The sequence below is a fragment of the Photinus pyralis genome, unplaced genomic scaffold (genome assembly GCF_008802855.1).
Source record: "Photinus pyralis isolate 1611_PpyrPB1 unplaced genomic scaffold, Ppyr1.3 Ppyr1.4_LG2, whole genome shotgun sequence".
In the NCBI taxonomy this organism is placed as follows: Eukaryota; Metazoa; Arthropoda; class Insecta; order Coleoptera; family Lampyridae; genus Photinus; species Photinus pyralis.
In genome coordinates, this window is record NW_022170403.1 from 12,402,419 (window position 1) to 12,423,949 (window position 21,531).

General features: G+C 36.3%; 1 protein-coding gene across 1 annotated transcript; it reads right to left on the bottom strand.

Moving 5' to 3' along the window:
- Positions 1-10,264: 10,264 nt before the first annotated feature.
- Positions 10,265-10,927, bottom strand: LOC116163825. Its single transcript, XM_031477956.1, has one exon. It carries the CDS (start codon positions 10,925-10,927, stop codon positions 10,265-10,267), a length of 663 nt encoding a protein of 220 aa, XP_031333816.1.
- Between the last annotated feature and the right edge of the window lie 10,604 nt (positions 10,928-21,531).

A 21,531-nucleotide genomic window follows, 5' to 3' on the forward strand; every position in this document is an offset into this window, starting at 1 on the left:
AATAAAAAATTACATTTTTTATAAATCAGTGATGCTTTGGAATCTTTCAACAAACTAGAAGCGCATCGCATCTACAATAGGTTATCTTGTTTGACGTCGAACGATTTTCATATTTAATTCTGTTTCAACTAACCGACGCAATAAAAGGCATCTTAGGGCGTTTGCCCACAGGACGGTAACGGCACGATTTGACGCGCGCGATAAATCGTACTCGATATCGCAACGACCAAAATTCATAAATTTGTCATATCATAAATGCAGTGGTCGCCCATTGGTTAAAAAATGTCGCGACGATATTTAAAACCGTCGCGGCCGGACGTTACCGCACACACCCGCGATTTGGCTGTCAAAAAGCGCGCAAATTCGTGTCGCCCGACTTTTGAACGCCAATAGGGTTAAATGATTTCTAGCCGACATGTCGAAATTGTCAACGATATATTTAGTACTGTGTTGTCATTTGGTGCGTGCTGTCTATAAATAATGTATAAAACGCAGGGATCCGGACCCAAATGAAATATCGGTTCCGGTTCTGTTTATATTTAAGCGAAAATATCCATAACGGTTCCGGTCCGGTTTCGGTTCTAAAAAGAAATAACGGTTCGGTTCTGCGCGTTTTCTTCGGTCCATAACGGTTATTTTCGGTTCTAGTTTTTCAGAAAGTATGGCATTAAAAAAATTCATTATAACAACGTGATTTGTTAATTAATAGGTGTGAAGAAAAGTCATGAATACCAAAACGTGACGTATCGTCAGAGTAGCTAAACTATAACGACAAGGGGAATAAAGGATGAAGAGGGAAATATGTGTTTACACTTAATTTATTACTAAAAAACAGAAAGTTTTATTTTCTAAAACCTTGCCCCTCCTTTTTTATTTTTTTTTAAGTACCTACTGGCTAAATTGGCGCCACCGCCACCCGTAATGCCTTCAATTTCCACACCTTATTAAAAATTTATAATCCATCGATGGCAATCATAGGGTAATATTTTATCAATTTTCAGGACGTGGTTGCCGGTGCGTCCTTCAACTTTCAATCATCTGTTAAGAACTGTAAAAAACCGAAAAGAACCGAAAAAAGTAATATGGGTTCCGGTTCTCAATACGTTTCCATTTCTGAAGGAATAATGGTTTCGGTTCGGTTTTCGGTCCAGAAAAAAATACTGGTTTCGGTCCGGTTTTCGGTTCTTTTTCGGTCCGGTCCGAGCCCCTGATAAAACGCCCCTTCCACATATCTGACCCTCAAAATAGGATGGACTCAATATGGCCTTTGAGTCTAGCTTGCCTTCTTCGGCGCCTACGTAAAACCATCGCTAATAAAATTAATTTCCTTCGATCCATCACTTCAAAGCTTACAGCACCAACTGACTAAAGTCGATCTGGCAACACGGAATATTAATCTAAACAGATTCGCAAGATTGCGGCGTAGTGGGCGAGCACTCAGCGGATGCGGCGCGATATATCGCGCGCGTCAATTCGTGCCGTTACCGTTTTGTGGGCATCTTAGGGTAATGTTTTTTTAGAGAATGTATGCTGCATCTGCATCAGATACTATTTGTTTATCATTTTTCGAACCAGAGTACCTACATAAACGAAGAAAAAAAACTGATTTGAAGAAGAATTGTTCTTAAACTTATATTCGGATTTTCCGCTACTGCAGCCAAAACGTTGAATGTATTGTCGTTTTCCTGATGGTTTTGACGGACATTTTGAACGTTATTGTTCTTGCAGTTCTTTAACTAATTTATAAACAAGTATAAATTTAATATACGTCAAAGGCAAATAATGAAACGTGATTTTTTTTAAGGAAATTCCAAGGCATATTTGATTTATTGTAAAATGAACCTTTTTAATTTGTCGATTTCTACGACTTTGAAAAACGGAAAATTATAACTAATAGTATGAACAGATGCAGTATTTTTTTCTCTAAAAAAATGCGTATTTAGATTTTTGCTCTAAAATAACTAGGGGAGCTAGTAAATAACCATAAATAACTATAAAGAAATTACTATTGAAAACCCTATGCTGCGTCGTGCTAGGCACCACCCGGTATACAGCATATCATATTTTTGTTTTCGATGTAAAGGTGTGTTGCCTAACCATAAGGGTGGATCAGGATTATCACAGTGTAGTAGCCAACTTCATGAGTGCAATAACTAACCAACTTTATTAGGAATACTGTCAACACGAACTTAAATTTATAAGTTCGTGACTGTCAAATTCTTGGCATTTGATAATTTGATTATACCATGCGATCAAACATGAGTTGCTGTCGAGTCACCTTTGGAATTTTTGTTTACATGGGAAATCGTATTTAACTTGAACTTCCAAAGGCCACTCGACAGCAACTCATTTTTGATCACCCGTTACACAATCAATGCTCGGGGTGACTACCATAAATCAAGGTTTATACTGCTTTTGTCTGCGGTATTATACAGCTAAGAACGAAACATTGCTGCTTCAATTATCGCCCATTATTTCATTACGGCGCGTCTAAAAATTCATAATACTGTTTGAGTAGGTCGGTAAACGGTCGGATATTAAAAATTAAAAAAAACCCTTGTGTTCACATTGTACATACATTATGCACAATTCATACTTAGTTACAATATACGAGTTATTTTTTACTCGTAGCTTAGTTACTATGCAACGCCTACTTAATTTTTATCATATTTTCGTATCCGTGGTATAAAGCGAAAGCAGTTGTAACCGGAGTTTTTGGAGATAAACTTGATAAAATTCCGTCACTCACTATCATATTGTCGTTATTTGGGTATATAAGGAATGGGAATTTGAGAAGAAAAATAGTACAATTTGGTAGAAGTAGGTGAGAGCTAAATCGATTGACGCGAAGCATCGGCGCAGTAGTTGTTTTGTCCCTAATTTCTAGTTGTACGTGGTTGTGTGAAAGTCGAACGAATAAGGAAGGAGATATTTTGTTTTTATTATTATTGGAGACTTCGGGAATTTTGCGTTCAAAAGCATCGAATTTATCGGCCTTCATTATACGCGAACGGACGGTATTTAGTATAATATTGTTATGGAAACGGTGCAATTGTGGGAAATTAGTAAATACATATGGTGAAGTTGGACAATTTTACAGTTCTTTGTTTTGTTATTGGTCGCGTCCATTTTGTGTAAGCAAAATTACGCCGTACTTAAGGCAGAGGTTTTTAACGCAAAATTCTGTGTTCAAGGTCTGTGATATACAAGAGCATTTTCTTATACACCTAAATATTATATTTTTTGCGGACCAAATAACTTTTGAAATAATCATCGAGTATCTGCTGTCCGCATTTTGTAAATTGAGTGTAATTCATTGAAAGTGAATGTAGCCACGACCAAAATGGCAAGGAAAAATCAAGAAATAAACGGAGGAGACTGCCAGGGCAAATCTCGTTCACCAAAAAATCACAATGCAGTATACTTTAATAATTCATCTCCGAAAGTAGATGACAAAGTATTTTCAAGACTGAGCCCCTCCAGGACGCCGCCGTCAGCAGGTAGTCCAGGTACGAGCCCACGTATGTCTCCAGGTGTGCTAGCAGGGCATTACGCAGGTTGTAAGTGGTCAGAGCCTCCGCTACCTTCGGCTCTACCACGACCACCACCTCATTGGATGTCAACATCTCCAGTTAAATGTGTTTTTCGTTCCGATAAACCATCACAACCTGATGCCTACCAGTTAAAAGTTTTGCTTAATGTGCAGGCCTGATCAATAACTATCTTAAAAAGTTGCAATATATATGACAGGACATATTTGATACCATTTTATTAATGTGATGAGTGAACATAAACTCTGTAATTAATTTTAAGTCAATTTTGGCGAGTGAACACGACAATTATCCTAACGTAAGTAAACTTTTATCTAGAAAAGTATATTTTTCAATCTCGCAAGCATTCAGCATTTCATAGTAACGAACGAAGATTGTCCTGTTCAGCCGCACTGGTGATATGCGATCGTTAATCCAATAATGATTGCTTTAGAAAGTAGATACTTAAAATAAGTCTTTTCTAAATGTGATTTTGTTTGATGTTACGAATTGTAAGAGTATAAATTTGAGTTTATATTGTCGTGAGCGGTGCTCATAATGCGATCTAGAAAGTCAACTTTAAGTTGAGTAATTACTCGTTGCTCGATATTTATATAACAAACTAGCAGTTAAATTTGGAATTTCCCAATCGGAACTTTATTTTGTCTATTTTAATATTCATTCCTAATGCTAAAGCTTTTGGCAAGTACTGATATAGGAATATTGAAGTAGACGACTTATCATCTAATATATTTTTTCCTTTTTATATTGAATCTGTTCACAGTATATCAACATAAAGTACCTAGAATTAGAAATTACATATTACGTGAAAATTTAAATGCTATTTTGCAAGTACAAACATCTAGATATAATTGAGAGAAAATACGTCTTATGACGACATTTATTTTTATTAATCGCAGTACAAATGTAATCAGTGTAAAAATGTAGGTGTAGGTACAGATGGCGAGTATACAATTGTTTGGAACGATTACAGTTGAATTGGAAATTTATTTTTATTTTGTTTTTCGGAATATCTGTACATTTCGCATATATTAGTTTATTTTTTTGCAAAAAGGGAAAATTGTATACTTGCAGAAATTGTCATCCTACCATATTGTGTTCGGGCAGATACGAATTTGTCTTCCACTAATGCCAATGAAACAATATGTAGTGATGCGCAATTGTGTAAACTGTGTGTTAACTGATTATTTTATTTACTCATATTTGTAATCGTATTAGAGATAATTCGCTCGAATATTATTTCCAAAATTCTCGATCTGTTACAAACGCACAACAAAATTTCCGAGTTTTTTATCACGAGTACTTCAAATTTTTGCAGCACATAACAAATCTCTAATACAGTTTAGGTTATGCTTAGAATTAAGAAACGTCAGATCTCAAGTGTTCACTACATCAAGAAAAATCATGGAATAGCAATATAAAAAAAAATTGTCATACACAATCATCTCCATCCTAAAATCTGTGATACCTTACCAGAATAAAATCCTGTCTCAAATCACTCGTTTCCATTATCCACCTCATACTTTTTCCCTATCCCTACTATCCAGTTCCTCTCCCGAGGCTTTTGCCTCACCAAATATTTCTTAAGAGAAAAGAACCGATTCGTACAAACGTTTAAAGGCGTTAACATTCTTTTTAGCAACATGCACCAACGGAATGGAGCTTGACAAAGTTAAGTATTCATCGGTATCAATATTTGTGCTACATTTTGTTTGTACTTGTTTCAGGTAATCGAATTTCGGGGAACTTTAGTAAAAGCTTCGCATTCTATTTGCAGCATACCAACTCTTAAGATAATTCCCAATGATATGGTACGTATTGTATTGACATAATATCAGGATCTCGATCAGGATTGACCTGATGATTTCAATCAATTGCTTGATTTGGATCAATCGAATTTTAAGTTATCAATAATCCAAAAAATTAAATATTTGTATAAAAATTGAATCTAATCTAAACTGTTTTGTAATTTTGAGTTTCGAATCAAAAGTTTAGTCACTCACCTTTTTTTCAAGAGTTATTCCATTAATATCAGAGAATTATGAAGTTATCTTCTATGTGCGAATAAATGGTGATCCAGATAACATTTTTTTGGAAAAAAACATGTCGCATAATCTTTTTGTAAACAATTAAACTTTTCACCAAGAGATAAATTGCTGGAGTAATATGAGTCATAGTTGAGTAATTTTGTTCAATAGGAAAGTAATACAGAGTAATTATTGCGAGTAATAGTGAGTAAGAATATTAATGAGGACTAGGTACCACATAAGACATACTATATTTCTTTTCCGCACCCATGTATGGGTAAATACCTGTGTAATTTGCCTAAATTTTTGCAGGCGTATTGCTTGCCGCCTGGAGATGACACCTATTAATTTATAGACTGCAGAAGGAACTTTGTTATTTATAGGCCGATCATCCTGAAATTTGAACAGTTTTAATAAAGGCAATTCGTTTGATTATACTAAACATGTGAAAACCTGCGCGCGCGCATGCGCATAATAAACTATTATTTGTGGATTCCTCTTTCTGAAATTTTAACAGAAGCGCCTGTTAATAAAATTAAATTTATTGATTATATTAACGTTTCAAATGCTGCGTGCGCGCATGCGCATAGTTAAATTTCTTATTTATGGACCAAAACATAAGCACCAGTTAATAAAAGTAAATTGATCAATTACATTGAACATGTAAAGCAACGTGCGCAGAAGTAAATGTTTAGCGCATTTTTTAAAAATGAAAAAAAAATAAAATTTTTGTTCAAAAGTGTTGGGATCTTAAAGAGTTAAAGAGTAGATGATTTTGGACATTTTATATTTATTTATTATATCAAAGCTAACTCTTGCTCATCGATAATATCGTTCAATAATAGAGTAAAGTAATAAAGTTCGATGGGTAACTGCAAATTCAAATCGGGATCACAATGTTCCAAAATACTTAATTTAAATGAATCAAATTTAGTCCATTTCGCAAAAACTTAAACGTCCTATTGGTAATCAGGCGCTTTCTTTCGGTTACTTCGCGATCATGATTTTAAGATCGTGATTCTTAGGATTACGTTTTACTGTTATTATTATTTGACTAGAAAATTAATAAGGCACTAGAAAGCACTAACGAAGCACTAATGAATGGACCATACCCGAGGTCTAGTGCTTCAACTGTGCTTGCCTACTTCACAGAGCCCATGTTGCGTTCTAATATCCGCATCTCAATATCTACGTTCCAATGTTCCCGTCCTAATGTCTGCGTCCCAATGCCATAGCGCACAGTATGTTTTGTTCGCTGCATTTCTTGAGAAGGTGTTTTCACTTTTCGCTTCAATTATTTCAAAATTAAGTATGTATTCTAAACTAGTCACACTTCTATAATCTATTAATAATACGTAATTAGAGAAAACTGGAAAAGGGGGAAGACTAAGTTTAATTAGGGTGTTGTTTTCGTCGAAAAAAATAGAGATCTCCCCTCGGATCTACCTTATTTTCTTTGTCTTTAAAAAAAGGAGAAAGGTTTTTTTAAACACTTTAAAAAGGATTCTACAAGTTTTTCTCGAAAAATGCACAGTTTTGCCGTTCTTTGACTTTGAAGCCCTGTAATTTAGCGTTTGACGAACAAGAGCTAACCTTTAACAAGCCATAACTCGGTTCGTATTGATCATACAGCAATAATAAAAAAATAATTTTCTTTGTTTTTTTAGTAGTTACGAAAATCGTTCTGCAGTTTTTAAAAATAAAATGTCTACTTTTCGAGTGTTTCGCGAATAACCAATTAAAAACATTGATTCTTTCTATGAAAAAGTCATATATTCAATTCATTTTTCTATTTATTCCTGCGGTCAAATTACAATAAAGAATGTCCACTCCCGAGATGGGGTGGCAACCACCTCTAGGGTGGAAGCACCCTTTGGCATGATATATATGTACGATGTTGATCCTTAGACTACTCCCCATCTACTGGAAAAATTTTCGATTCTTTTTGAAAAAATTGCCAGGGCAAAACCTTTTTTAAAATAGGATGGGATAATCACTTAGAGTACTTAGACCATATAGTACATGGACTGCTAATTGTACTGTATGGTCTAAGGATAATCAGCCCTCAAAGTGTTTGTTTACAATGAACGTAAATATTTCATAAACCGTAAACTCGTAAATATTCGTATCGTTTCCGTAAATTTACTTCGCTGTTTACACCAAAGATCATACTGCATAGTAGTATGACGTTTGACCGTACGTAACTTTGAACCATTTTCAACTTTTGCGACTATGCACAAAACTGACATATCGCTTACGTCTCGTACGTAAAAATTACGTTCATTATAAACCCCTTCGTATGTTTCTATACGTTTTATGTATTTCTTACGTATACGTTCATTGTAACCAAGCACTAATATGTGATAGACGCCATCGCGTGTTTTTTTAAGTTGAGAGTGACAGACATTAATTAATTTTTTCTACAACTGTCAAAAAAACCTGTCATTTTCTGACGAATTTCGAAACGCGAAGTACTAGATTTTGAAACGGTTAATTAATAAGTAAGGTTGCCATTGACAACGTGCGCGAAATTGTCAACAGTGAAAAAAAGTATTTCGCGCACGTGACAAAGTTGAACTTAAACAGCAAATTTAATTAACAATCGGTTCAGTTGTAGAAAAAATATTGTATATAACGCTAGCGCGAAGTTATTTCGCACATTTGACTGATATTTTACTCGGCTTCGCCTCGTCAAAATACCTTCAGTCTCAATGCGCGAAATTGAACTTCGCGCTCTTGTTATATAAATAACTATTATATTGGCAAACTTGCAAAATTAACTTAAAATTAATTAAAGTACAGGTAGTAGGTAGGTAATTTATGACCTATAAATTTTAGATAATTGATAGGTAGATACAAATAAATGCCACTAAAAGAAGTTTGGTTATGTATTTGTTTTTAATTGTATGAAATAGGGACTGTCAGTAATTAAAAACAAGTGCTAATCATCAGTATTCAGAAGATGCTGTATTCTCTAATAAACAACAATTTTAAGTAAATAAACTAGGTTAGTTTAGTTTTGCAAGTTATACCAACATAAAGCTGATTAGAATCAGTCACTACCAATTTAAAAAAGCAGGCGATGGCGTCTATTGTAAGATGTGTTGGACTGGTTGGACATTTTTATGATATCATCATTATGGTGATTGGCAGTCAATTTTTTTAAGAGGTCAGTGGTGGCATTCTATCAGGTCGCTTTTCGTCGGTTCTTGATAAACCTGTTGGCTCGAGAACAGTAGGGATATACGCAGATGCCAAAGAATGAAATAAATGTCGATGAGTTTGGATAAACTATATTTAATAATATTCTAAACACGATGATACATGAGGTTACATTACATCTTTTTGTTACTCCCAATCTTACCAACATCATATTGCCAACCTTCTATTACTAACACACCCCCTCAATGTGATGATTCTTATACTATGAACAATACAAGAAAGAAAAAAAATAAAACTTTAATATGTGCTTAAGCCCAACTTATTTCTAAATTTACAAAATAACTCTTTTCCTAACGGTTTAGTAAACAAATCTGCTGCTTGATCTTCCGTTTTAATATAACCATTGAATAAAAACACTATGTTCAAGAATCGACTCTATTGACAGTGTTCCCATTATATTCTCAGTTCAAACTCTGTCGCGCTTTATTTCCACGGGGTTAGGCTTCTTATAGTGTTTTTATTCAATGATATAACTTAATTTAATAAGACCTTCAGCAACTTTATCTTTTACAAAATGATACCTTATGTCTACATGTTTTAGTCGACTATGACTCTCCGAGTTTTTTGCTATCTTAATTGCTGATTGATTGTCCTCAAAAATTTCTATCGGTTTATTTGATAACCCACATTTAAAGTCTGCAATTAAATTGCTGAGCCAACACGCTTCGCTTACTGCCATGCTAAGTGCAACGTACTCGGCTTCGGTTGACGATAACGCTACACTCGGCTGTTTCTTGGAACACCACGACACAGTGCAGTCGCACAGCTTAAAAAAGTATCCCGTTGTTGATTTCCGATCTTTACAATCCCCACCCCAATCAGCATCAACATACCCTAACAAACCTAAATCTTTACATTTATATACTAATTTTAGATCAATTGTGGCCTTTATATATCGAAGCACTCATTTCAAGGCTTTATACAATTCATCATTAGCACAACTTTGAGAACGACTCAGATACGATAAACTAGCACACAGATCTGGTCTGGTGCCGCAAACTGCGTAAACTAAACAACCAATTAATTTTCTACATTGTCTTACTAAATTCTCATTTGGGATTTTGTCACTCATTTCTAATTTAAAATTTTTTTCCATTGGTGTTAACATTGGTTTACAATCATACATTTGAAAACGTTTAAGAACTTCCATTAGATATTATGCTTCTTGTGAGATTTCAACAATTCCTTTCTCAATATGCTGTTTTACATTAATTCCTAAATAATTTGATATGAAACCTAAATCTCTTATTTTAAAATTCCTATTTAAAATAACTTTAAGCTCACTAACTTCCTTTTGATCAGTTCCAAAAATTAGTAAAACATCTACGTACAACCCTACCGTTATCGCACCCCTTGTCCTTCAAAATTCGGTATCGACATTCACTGATTTTATGTCCGGGTTTTTTACAGTAGTAACACGACAATGTTGTTTTACCCTCTGAATTCCCGCTTCTACAGAATTTCTTAATGTGCCCCTCTTTTGCCGCAGTGATGGCACCGTAATTCCTTTTGCAGACTTTTTGCAGCCAACGCAGATGTTGTGCATTCCTCTTGGTTCTTCATTCGATCCTCCTCCATCAGGAGTCTTGCAATCAGCTCGTCAAGTTTCTGGTTGTCTTCTGCTACGGACTCCCATGCAGAAACGAAATATTTGTATTCCTGTGGTAGTGACATTAACAGTTTTGTCATAAGCATTTGTTCCGGTACTTCTTGACCTAATTGCTTTAATTCGTTACTAATTTCTTGTAACTTCGCTACGTGAACAGACATGGATTCTCCACCATATTTGAATGCAAAGAAACGTTGCTGTACTAAGTGTACACTCACCGTCGATCGTTTTTCATATATACTTAACAACTGCTTCCACATCTCACATGCCGACTCACATGTTATTACATGCAGCATCGCACTTTCTGACAAACGGTTCACGATAATACTTTGAGCTTTTGCATCATTTTCGATCCATTTCTTTTTCTCTTCATCGCCTTCCGGCTTTTGTACCGTACCATCCACAACTTCAAACAGTCCCTGACCCTTAAATAGTACTCGTAGTTGAAATTTCCACACGTTCCAATTAGTGGCTCCTTCTAACTTATTTACACTAATCGTTGCTTTTTCCATATCCATCGTACTTTACTTGTAGGTGTCTGGGCCCATAACCAATGAAATAAATGTGGATGAGTTTGGATAAACTATATTTAATAATATTCTAAACACGATGATACATGAGGTTACATTACATCCTTTTTGTTACTCCCAATCTTACCAACATCATATTGCCAACCTTCTATTACTAACACAAAGCCCTTATCAGATCGTTTAAAGCTGCGTGGCGACCAAATCTACCTGCACTCATCTGGCAACTTAATCCATGTACTCCGGTACGATCAACATTGTCTCCACATCTGCATTGATGAGGGACACACTTGCATCCTAAACGGAGATCAACTGCAATTCGGAACGTATTGTTGTCTAACATGGTTCCTATTGTCCTTGATGGAATTGCAGTGAGCCATGCACTTGCTTCTGCTAATTTTATATTCAAAGCTTCTGGTGTTCTTGAAGCAAGGAACTTTGCTTTGTTCGATTGTAACTCCAAAGGCAGGTTTGAAATAACCCGAACTATATTTAGATTGTCCCAATATTTCTGGTATTGGGGTACCTCGGGTTCCATGTAATCAGGACAAAGACTATAGTCCATTGCGCTAAAGCATCTTTGTAAAATGCAATCATGCTTATGTCTGTTAGAGAGAGGGGTAACATGTCACAGACAAGAGCAAAAGTGCCATTTACCGAAGATAAAAACGCGGGCAAATCGATATCCGCAATTTGTCGTATGCCGATTCCACCGTAGTGCGTTGGCAAAAAAGCAAGAATAAATTTGTTCTCTTCAAGTTTAGTGTTCAAAATCTCTTCCAAAGTAATCTTGATGATTTCATCAAACTGTAGTATAGTTTTAGGTAGTATCCACGAAGGAGTCGTACGAAGCAAGTATGTGAGTTATGGGATGCGAAACAGTTTTAAAATGAACGTCGTTTTTAGTTCTTCTAGTTTCTCCTCCAACGTATGTCGGAAGCCTTCAAGGTTAAAGGGGATCCTACCAAATTTAGATTTTCTGAAACGACCTTGATTCCCTGGGACAGTTCTTGAAAAAATTTGTTAACACTCGAGGTTCCATATCAGAGCAAAAGTGTAGTTCGCATTTGGAAAGAGACCAAGTTTATGGATTTATCAATAATATTCTGGAAATCCTTTAATACTGATTCAGGATTTTCTCCCAACGTTCCGTCATCTCTCGCCAACTCTCGAAAGTAGAGCATCCTTTCCATAGAACAGTAAAGTAGGAGATGAATAGGATTGCCATAATAGAGGAGAGAGCTGGTGTCTTCTCTCTGACTTCATGAAGTAAAACGTCTCGCTCCACTGAGTTAAATGCGTTTTTGAAGTCAACTTTTTGAAAGATCTTTTCAGAGTTACAGTTTAATTTTAAATAAGTCCTTGCAGCGTGAACAGCACATCTTCTTTTAGTTGCAAAACCCAACTGGCCGGGACGAAAGTAATCTCCGATTTTTGACAGAATATCTGAACAAGCTAGTTTTGCAGTTAGACGTCGAAAAGTATTTTCATCAGCAATTGGAAATATAAATATAACAGATCAACTTCCCACAAAAATTCACGTCACTGCATTAGAATGTGGAGTATGAAGTTGGACGGAGTGAGGTCACAAAGCCATTTATACCGGACAGTTCAGGAATGTAAGCACATTACCACTCTTCTTAGTTAAATTACCCTTAAGAGTCTTCTTTACCCAAGCGCAACTTTTTTACATTATAGTATATAGACGATTATAGTTGCAAGAGACAAGATGGTATTTTTGCTTTGTCAACTCCTGTCTTGGTCCTTAGTTAGTTTCCGCCGACACTGAGCAGCGGCGCCACTTGTTACACTGAAATTGTTGATTTACCGCCCGCCAAGATACAGACTTTATTTACAAAAAATATGATTTCATTTTTTGGGGTCATGTTTAGAATTAACTTATCTAAAAAACTGTCGGTTTACTTTTTCCAAAAATCGTCTTGATCGCGAGTAAAAAAATGAAACAGATTAGCGCAATAATCGGTGCAAAACAGCTAATCTTTAAAAAATTGATATTCAGTTGCTATACACTTTTTAAAAAAAATAGTCCGAACATTTTGTAGATAAAGGTCTAAATTTATAAAATAGTTCTTTAAAAAAATTTTTTTTTTAAAAACAACTAGAGTTTTTATGGCGGGCGCTCTTATGGAAATTTACATTGGGTGCAGTGGGTACAGAAGACTCTTAACGAAAAATATAAAATGCTTAGACGAGAATAGGTCCTTTGTTAACTACTTACATTCTAGATTCTTAACTGCTATTTATTACCTATACTAACTATACTTATTTATATTAGGAGGGCCAGGCTAGTAATAATATATTTTAACACAATTCAGATGCATAACTGAAAGCGGAACATTGGCCCGTATGAATAAAGGTAAGCAAATGCTTATACTTGCAAAATTCAAAGTAAATACTCGTAAGTGCTTCTTCATACTGGTCTGTTTAGCATGGTTTAGCAGCGCTGCACTGCGTCCTGTCCGAGGTCCTGTTCTTCTGCTTAGAAGCGCTGCTAAGTCGCCCAGGGCGGAGGAGCACTTACGAGTATTTACTTTGAATTTTGCAAGTATAAGCATTTGCTTACTTTTATTCATACGGGCCATTGTTTAAAATTCAAAAATTGTCCTGCGACGAACATTCTTCGGGAACTCGCGCACCAAGGATGGGCCTTCTAAAAAAAAACACTAATTAAACGGTACAATTACAAAATGAAATTTAGTAACAGTAGGAACAAAAACAAATCCAGCGGTAATTTATAATACAAAACATGTAGACGGTGGCGGCGTCGATAGTCGGCGGAAGACGGTCGATTGACGGCAGGAAGCGGCGGAACGGTAGTGCTTCGGGCGCCACTAGAAGGTTTTCAGAATTCCTGCTTCTGGTCAGGATTTGGGACTTTGACGGAAAGATCCTATTTCATTGTGCGTCCATTCGAGTAGGGATAAATTGGGATTCCCGTCTCGTACGCTTATCCCTTCGATACGTTCAAATAAATTAAACTGTTTTTAATTAATTACTTACTCTCTTCCCCGGCATCGGAAAAATATGGGACCGATGCCATCAGACTTAAAATTTTTTAAGATCACACCTAAGGGATGTAGTTTCGACTTAATCGGCGGTTATCTGTAACCCATTCTCCTAATTAGGGTTAATTATACTTATCCAAATAGTCGGAATGAAATTCCAAATTCGGCAGTCCAGCAATGCCCTTGGAATGTGAGTTCAAGCGCCGCAATCGGTTATTACCTACGTTGATGTTTTCCTTAAACTGCACAACCTTGCCGGTTTCAATCCTGGATTTTCATATACCATTAGAAAACTAAAATCGATTAATGGGTAATTAACGGACTTAAAACTAAATAAAGATTGATTCTCTGTCTTCTTCCGTGGCAAGAGAGCTTTCGGCGGTTGTAAAAACAATTTAGATATTTTTACAAGAACGGTTGCAAAACGCATAAAAATACTACGAAACTTACATGCGTTGTTGAACTTCAGGGCGGAAAACGGGTGCTTCGTGACAGTCCACTCTACTTTCTTGATTATGTCAGTCGCCCGAACTGAGACTCAACTATTATGGGTATAAAATCGGTTCCTAATGTATGTGCATAATTTGAACATAACTACTGGGCACTATTAGAGTTACAATGAGCAATTAATAAAATTAATTCGGAATCAATTCTCACAGTTTTTGTGGATCAGACCCTACAAATGTGATTTTTAATAAAAGAAGGTTTTAAGTGGGTGAATTGAAATTGAAACTAATTATATCGGAAATGAAAATTGTATGTTTGTTTGTATACCTATGTGTATTTTACATTTGGTACTCAAGTAGGTATCTTGTTGAGTTGAGATACCCTGTGGAAAGTTTTTTTATGCGATAGGTAATCTATTTTAAGTTTAAGTTTTAACCTCATCCTTTTGCAGAATATATTAGCGTTTTTTTGTATTAACCTTTTTGGCCTTTTATTAATTACTTTACATTTTACAGTCATAAAGGTGGTTAATTACTTTACATTTTACAGTCATAAACAGAGTTGGACTGGGTCACCTGGGTCACTAAATTAAACTGGGTCGCTGGGTCACGTCATACTCTTTTCAGTTAGACCCAGTGACCCAGTTTGACCCAGTTTTACCCAGCGACCCAATTTCACCCGGGGACCCAATTCGACCCAGTCACCTAGTTTGATCGAATAACGCAGTTAAGTCAGTGCCCTCGGTTCAAGTGTACAGATTATGAAATAAATGAAATGCTGGTTTGTTGAAAATAATACTCGATTGCTTGACAACTGCCATTTCTGTGATGTTTGCTTTAATATTGCCGTAAAAAACTTTCCATGTGCCGAATTGTATTAGAATAATGTTATTTCTTTGCTTCAGGGCTTACCAGTTTGCTTACAGGTGTTCATTCACATTTAATTTTTTCTACTAGTTAGCTTAATCCAAATAAATCTTTTCTCTAAATACTTTCATTGACTACTTGACTACAAACTATAAGCAAATGCATTTGATTTTTTTAGGTATTAGTTCTCTTGAATGAAATTGGGCTACGTGCTTTTTGCCGAATATTATTGAGGAAGTTTTTTTTTAAATTAAAAGTTACTTGAAATTGTTTTGGATGATACCTAACTGTTAAGGAAATTTATGTATAGTTTTTGTGTTCACCCTGTGTGTAACATTTTTGTTATACTGTAAATTGCCAGTTTTGTGCGGACTGTTCTTGCGCAGGATGGAGGGAGTCGGAGTGTAGGAGCATGGCAATTGCAATAAAACATGGTAGCAAGAAGGTTGTTTAATATATAGTCACGAGAAGCCATTCGTTTTAAGCCGAAATAAACAAAAATCATACAGTCCACTCAATTCAAGGGCAAAACATTGGTCCTTCGAGCCGGATATAACAGAAGAAAAATCAAATGTGTTATTAATTTTAGCTGTTGACGTGATATTCGCATGCGGCTTCCCCTCAGTGTTCCAAGTAAAATATGGAATGGTAACGTCCCATCCGTTGATAATGAGCTGCACTGTTTGGCGCAAAAACTAAGGAATGCAGGTAGATGACATCAGCTTTATTCATGAGAAATCGCATACCTACGCACATATCGTAAAATTGAAGAAACTATCTGGGTGAGTTCCCAATATTCCTTATTCCTAGCTCAAATCTCAATTTGTCAATAAATTTAATTAAATCATTTTTGATCAACCAATAATATTGACAAGCAACTAGTAAGAGCGCATACAGGATTTTTTAATTAGGGACCATTGATTTTAATGCGTGTAGCGTGTACAACAAAACAACAAAGCGAGGGTCATTGCCCAGTTAATTAAAAAAGCAAAATATAATAATTAATTAGGTGTTATTATCTACCTAATTAAGGTGTTAAAAGAAGGGCATTATTCATTGTTGTCATAAATACTTTAATATTTCATATTTGTACTGGGTATTCATAATCAATCAAAACCTGATCAAAACAAATTGCAAATACGAAAAAAAATGGATGTGTAAAAAACAACGCGCTATTATAAAAGGCAAATTGACCGTGTTTACGAACTTTATAAACGAAATTGATGCAAAAGTAAAAGCAGGTGAAATTATTGATGATGTTAGCGCAGCTAATATTCAACGGCGTTTACCGCTGATTGAACCGCTGCTAGATCAATTTGAAATGAATCTTGGCAACATTTATTCCGAAACAAATGAAGCCGAGGCGGAATTGAAGGAATTGGAAGACTTCCAGCAAAAATTCTTTGAGGCCACGGCTAAGGCCGATTGTTTATTAAGTAAAATTATAGATACTGACAGAGGGCTCTCCTCTCGCGGTTCACCGGCAAATTCCGTCGCGAATTCTATTGCGTCTAGTGCTCGTTCCGTTAAAAATTCTATTAAATTACCGACAATTAAACTGCCGAAATTTGACGGGAAAAGCGAAAATTGGCTTGAATTTCGGGATCTCTATGTAAGTTTAATAGAGGAAAATGCGAATTTAGACGAGGCACAAAAATTTCATTACCTGAAGGCAAGTTTAGAAGGCGACGCGGCAAGGGTAATAGAATCTATTAAATTTAGTACAACAAACTATACTCTCGCGTGGACCAGACTGCAAGAACGGTATAACAGTGAAAAGGTGTTGATTCACAATCATGTGAAATCTTTGTTTAATTTAGAGTCCATCCAAAAGGAATCTTCTATGAAAATAAGAAATTTATTAGATTCAGTGCCAAAACATTTGGCCAACATAAAGAGTTTAACTTCTTCCGAAACTTTGGGAGAGACTTTAATCATATATTTAGTCACCTCAAAATTAGATTCTATAACCATGCGCGAATGGGAGAAACATACAAAAAAAATCGATATGCCTAGTTTTAACCACCTCTACGAATTTTTGAAAGAAAAATCAGATTTATTAGAAACCGTAGAGGCCAAGCAAAAACACAAAAATCAAGAAACGGTAAAATCCAGATCACTAGTAACCAAGCAGGAGTCCTGCGTGGTATGCAAAAATTCTCATGCGATTTGGTCATGTGACAGTTTTCTGAAACTCTCTGTTAAGGATAGGCAGGAAAAGGTTAAATCTCTTAGAATATGTATCCTCTGTTTAAAAAAGGGCCACTTTATCAGTAGCTGCCAATCAAAATATCTGTGCAATAATAAATGTCACAAACGGCATAATACACTTTTGCATGAAGAGGTCCAAATCGCTCCTAAAGATGAGAACTCACAACTAGTCGCGGCGTTCTCTGCCAATTCAGCGCAAGTGTTGTTGCCAACAGCATCCGTCAAGGTGTTTGGTTCTTGTGGTAAAGTGCGCACAGCTAAAGTCTTATTGGACTCTGGTTCTCAATCATGTTTTATAACCTCAGATTTGTGCAAGAAATTAAAGATTCAAACAAGCAAAATTGACATGACTATAATAGGGATAAGCGAGTCAGAATCACCCGTTCAAATGAAATGTGATGTACAAATTCAATCGCACTATAATAGCTCTGAGCTAAAGTTATCATGGAAATATTGAAATACTTATTGGCGCTAGTCATTTTTGGAATCTGCTCTGTATAGGTCAAATAAATTTGGGACATAATCTGCCCACGCTTCAAAAGAGTAAATTTGGTTGGTTGGTGTCAGGGCCCATTTCAACTAGTTTTGCTAAGCAATCGCGTTGCAATTTCAGTAAAATTAATGACGTGCAAAATCAATTAAGTAGGTTTTGGGAAATCGAAAAAGTGTCAGAAACGCGCACATTGTCATTAGAAGAAAAGGCTTGCGAAGCGCATTATAAACAAACCACGAGAAGAGAATATGATGGCCGTTTTGTGGTATCCATTCCTTTAAAGGAAACCGCGGATAAATTAGGTGACTCTTTTGAACAAGCAAAAAAGAGGTTTCTTGCATTAGAGCGAAAACTACAAAATAACCAAATTTTAAAGGATCGTTACCATAATTTTATGTCTGAATATGAAAAACTAGGTCATATGTCAATTGCTCAGCCCAAACCAAACGAGGCTTCTTTCTATTTTCCGCATCACGGAGTTTTGAAAGAGGAGTCGTATTTGACGGCTCAGCAAGCAGTACATCTGGTTTTTCGTTAAATGACTTGCAAATGGTGGGACCTACAATACAACCAGATTTAATATCAATTTTGCTAAGGTTTAGAAAGGGACTGTATGCTATTTCTGCGGACATCGAAAAAATGTACCGCCAAGTACTAATTAACCCTGAGCAACGGCAGTTGCAAATGATATTATGGAGACCAGACCCCACTGAATCAATAAAACAATACAATCTAAACACAGTGACGTATGGCACGTCGTCTGCGTCTTTCTTAGCCATTAGAAGTTTAATTCAAATAGGTATGGAGAACGAAATTTCAAACCCAGACATTGCCAAGATTATAAAAAATGATTTTTACGTCGACGACTTGTTGACCAGTACAGATGATTTAGAAAAGGCTAAATATCTTTGTAATACTCTTCCCAAAATTCTAGCCACTGGTTGTTTCGCTTTGCGGAAGTGGATTTCAAACGAACCCGAAGTTCTAAGTGGCATAAAGCTAAGTGATAAACACCCGAATGTTCTCAATGTTGGTTCAAATGAAAACATCAAGACTCTTGGCCTGATGTGGTCGGGTAAAACAGATAGTTTAACGTTCAAAATATCGCATTCTCAACAACGTAAGGTCACAAAGAGAATAATTCTCTCTGAAACAGCTCAAATTTTTGACCCTTTGGGACTTTTAGGTGCCTGTACTATTTCGGCAAAGATCGTACTTCAAGATCTTTGGCGCGAAAAATTAGACTGGGACGAATCCGTTTCTAATGCTTTGTTTGAAAGGTGGTCTCGATTTAGGGAACAATTGCCTATATTAAATAACTTAAGGGTACCAAGACATGCCATTTGTAAAAATCCAAAAAGAATAGAAATGCACGGTTTCTGCAAATGCTTATGGAGCATGTATTTACATACGTTCTATAGATCATAACGATGAAATCACGACTAGGTTATTGTGCGCAAAGGGTAAGGTTGCTCCAATCAAACCGTTGACCGTGCCAAGACTCGAGCTGTGTGGAGCTGTCATGTTGACAATTTTGGGAAAAGTTGTTTATGAAAACTTAGATATAACGTTTGACTCTTGTACTTACTGGTCTGACTCAACGATTGTATTGGGTTGGTTAAAGACCTCACCAAGTTTGTTAAAAACATTTGTTTGTAATCGAGTCGCCGAAATTCAGGAGATTGCTCCAAATATTAAATGGAAGCACATTTCAACAAAAACAAATCCAGCAGATTTGTTATCCCGCGGGGTGACACCAAATGAATTGCTGGAATCAAACCTATGGTGGCATGGTCCATCGTGGCTTTCTGAAGATTCAACTGTTTGGCCTATTTCTAATGAGAGTACTCCCAGTTTACCAGAATTTAAAGTAGTGACAAAAACACATATTTCAACCTGTTCGTCGTCATTTGATTTTGACAAGTACTCCGATCTTAGTAAGATGGAGCGGATTGTGGCATACTGCCTCAGATTTAAAAATAATAGCCTTAAACCAAGGGAGGAAGGTCTCACTGGACCGTTGCGTGCTGCTGAAATTAAAGGCGCATTCTTTTGGTTTAATAAAAATTGCCCAAAATGTGTCATTCACTAATGAAATCAAGCAGCTCAAACAAAGCAAACCAATAAAATCAACTAGTCACATTCAAAGTTTGACCCCATTCTTGGACTCTAAGGGTCTAATACGTGTTGGAGGCCGTCTAAGTAATTCAAAATATAGCTTTGACAAATGTCATAGACTAGCTAAATTAATATTCGCACGTGAACATATACGTTTAATGCATGCTGGACCTCAGCAAATGTTAGCCGCAATTCGCGAACGTGTTTGGGTCACTGCCGGAAGAAATATTGCCAAGAAAATAGTGCATCAATGTGTAAAATGCTTTCGCGCTGCACCAAAAGAAATAAATCCTATAATGGCCAATTTGCCTCTCGCAAGGGTACAGCCCTCATTTCCTTTTCAAACCACTGGTGTTGATTATGCTGGCCCACTACATATACGTGATCGTAAAGGCCGTGGTTTTAAGACCTCAAAGGCGTATATTTGTATTTTTATTTGTTTCGTCACGAAAGCTGTGCACATCGAACTAGTAACTAGCTTGTGTACTGAAGCCTTTATTCTAGCACTCAGACGTTTTATTGCACGTAGGGGAAAACCCAATAATATATACTCCGACAATGGAACTTGCTTTGTTGGTGCGAAGTCAGAACTAAAGGAATTGCAAAATTTTCTCAGCGCTAGTAAAAATATTATATCTGACAAAATGAGCAATGAGGAAATTAATTGGCATTTCATTCCCCCACGGTCACCCCATTTTGGCGGGTTGTGGGAGGCTAGTGTGCGCTCTTGCAAGCATCACTTAAAACGTGTAGCGGGGAATGCTTCATTGACGTATGAAGAAATGTATAGTTTATTGGTTCAAATTGAGGCAATCATGAATTCCCGACCCATGTCGCCCATGTCATCTGACCCTAATGATCTTAACCCCCTTACCCCCGCTCACTTTATGATAGGAAGATCCATGGTGGCTGCTCCGGATCCAGACTTTTTGGGCATTCCAGAGGGTAGACTATCTCTTTTCCAACGGATACAACAATTAAATCAGCATTTTTGGAAGCGATGGAGTAGGGAGTACATAACTGAACTTCAGCAACGCACAAAATGGAGAGCACAAGGCAGAAATTTGGAAAAAGGTGCAATGGTGTTGGTCAAGGAGGACAATCTCCCGACGTTATTGTGGAGGATCGGCCGAGTAGTTGAAGTATATCCAGGACCTGACGGAATAAATCGAGTTGCCGTTATTAAAACAATCAACAGGAACATCAAGAGAGGATTCGCAAAAATTTGCCCGCTTCCCATATGTGCCAACACAACAACTTCAACCGATAGTGAAGTGATTTAAAGTTTTAGTGTTAGCAGAGGTCACAGTGATCGTTCTTTTTTTGTTAACAAACAATTGGGTTTTATGTTTCCAGGCCTCAGGCTGCTTATAATTAGGACAAATATTTCGTTTGTTTGCATATTATTAGAGTTAATTTGATCAATTATATTTA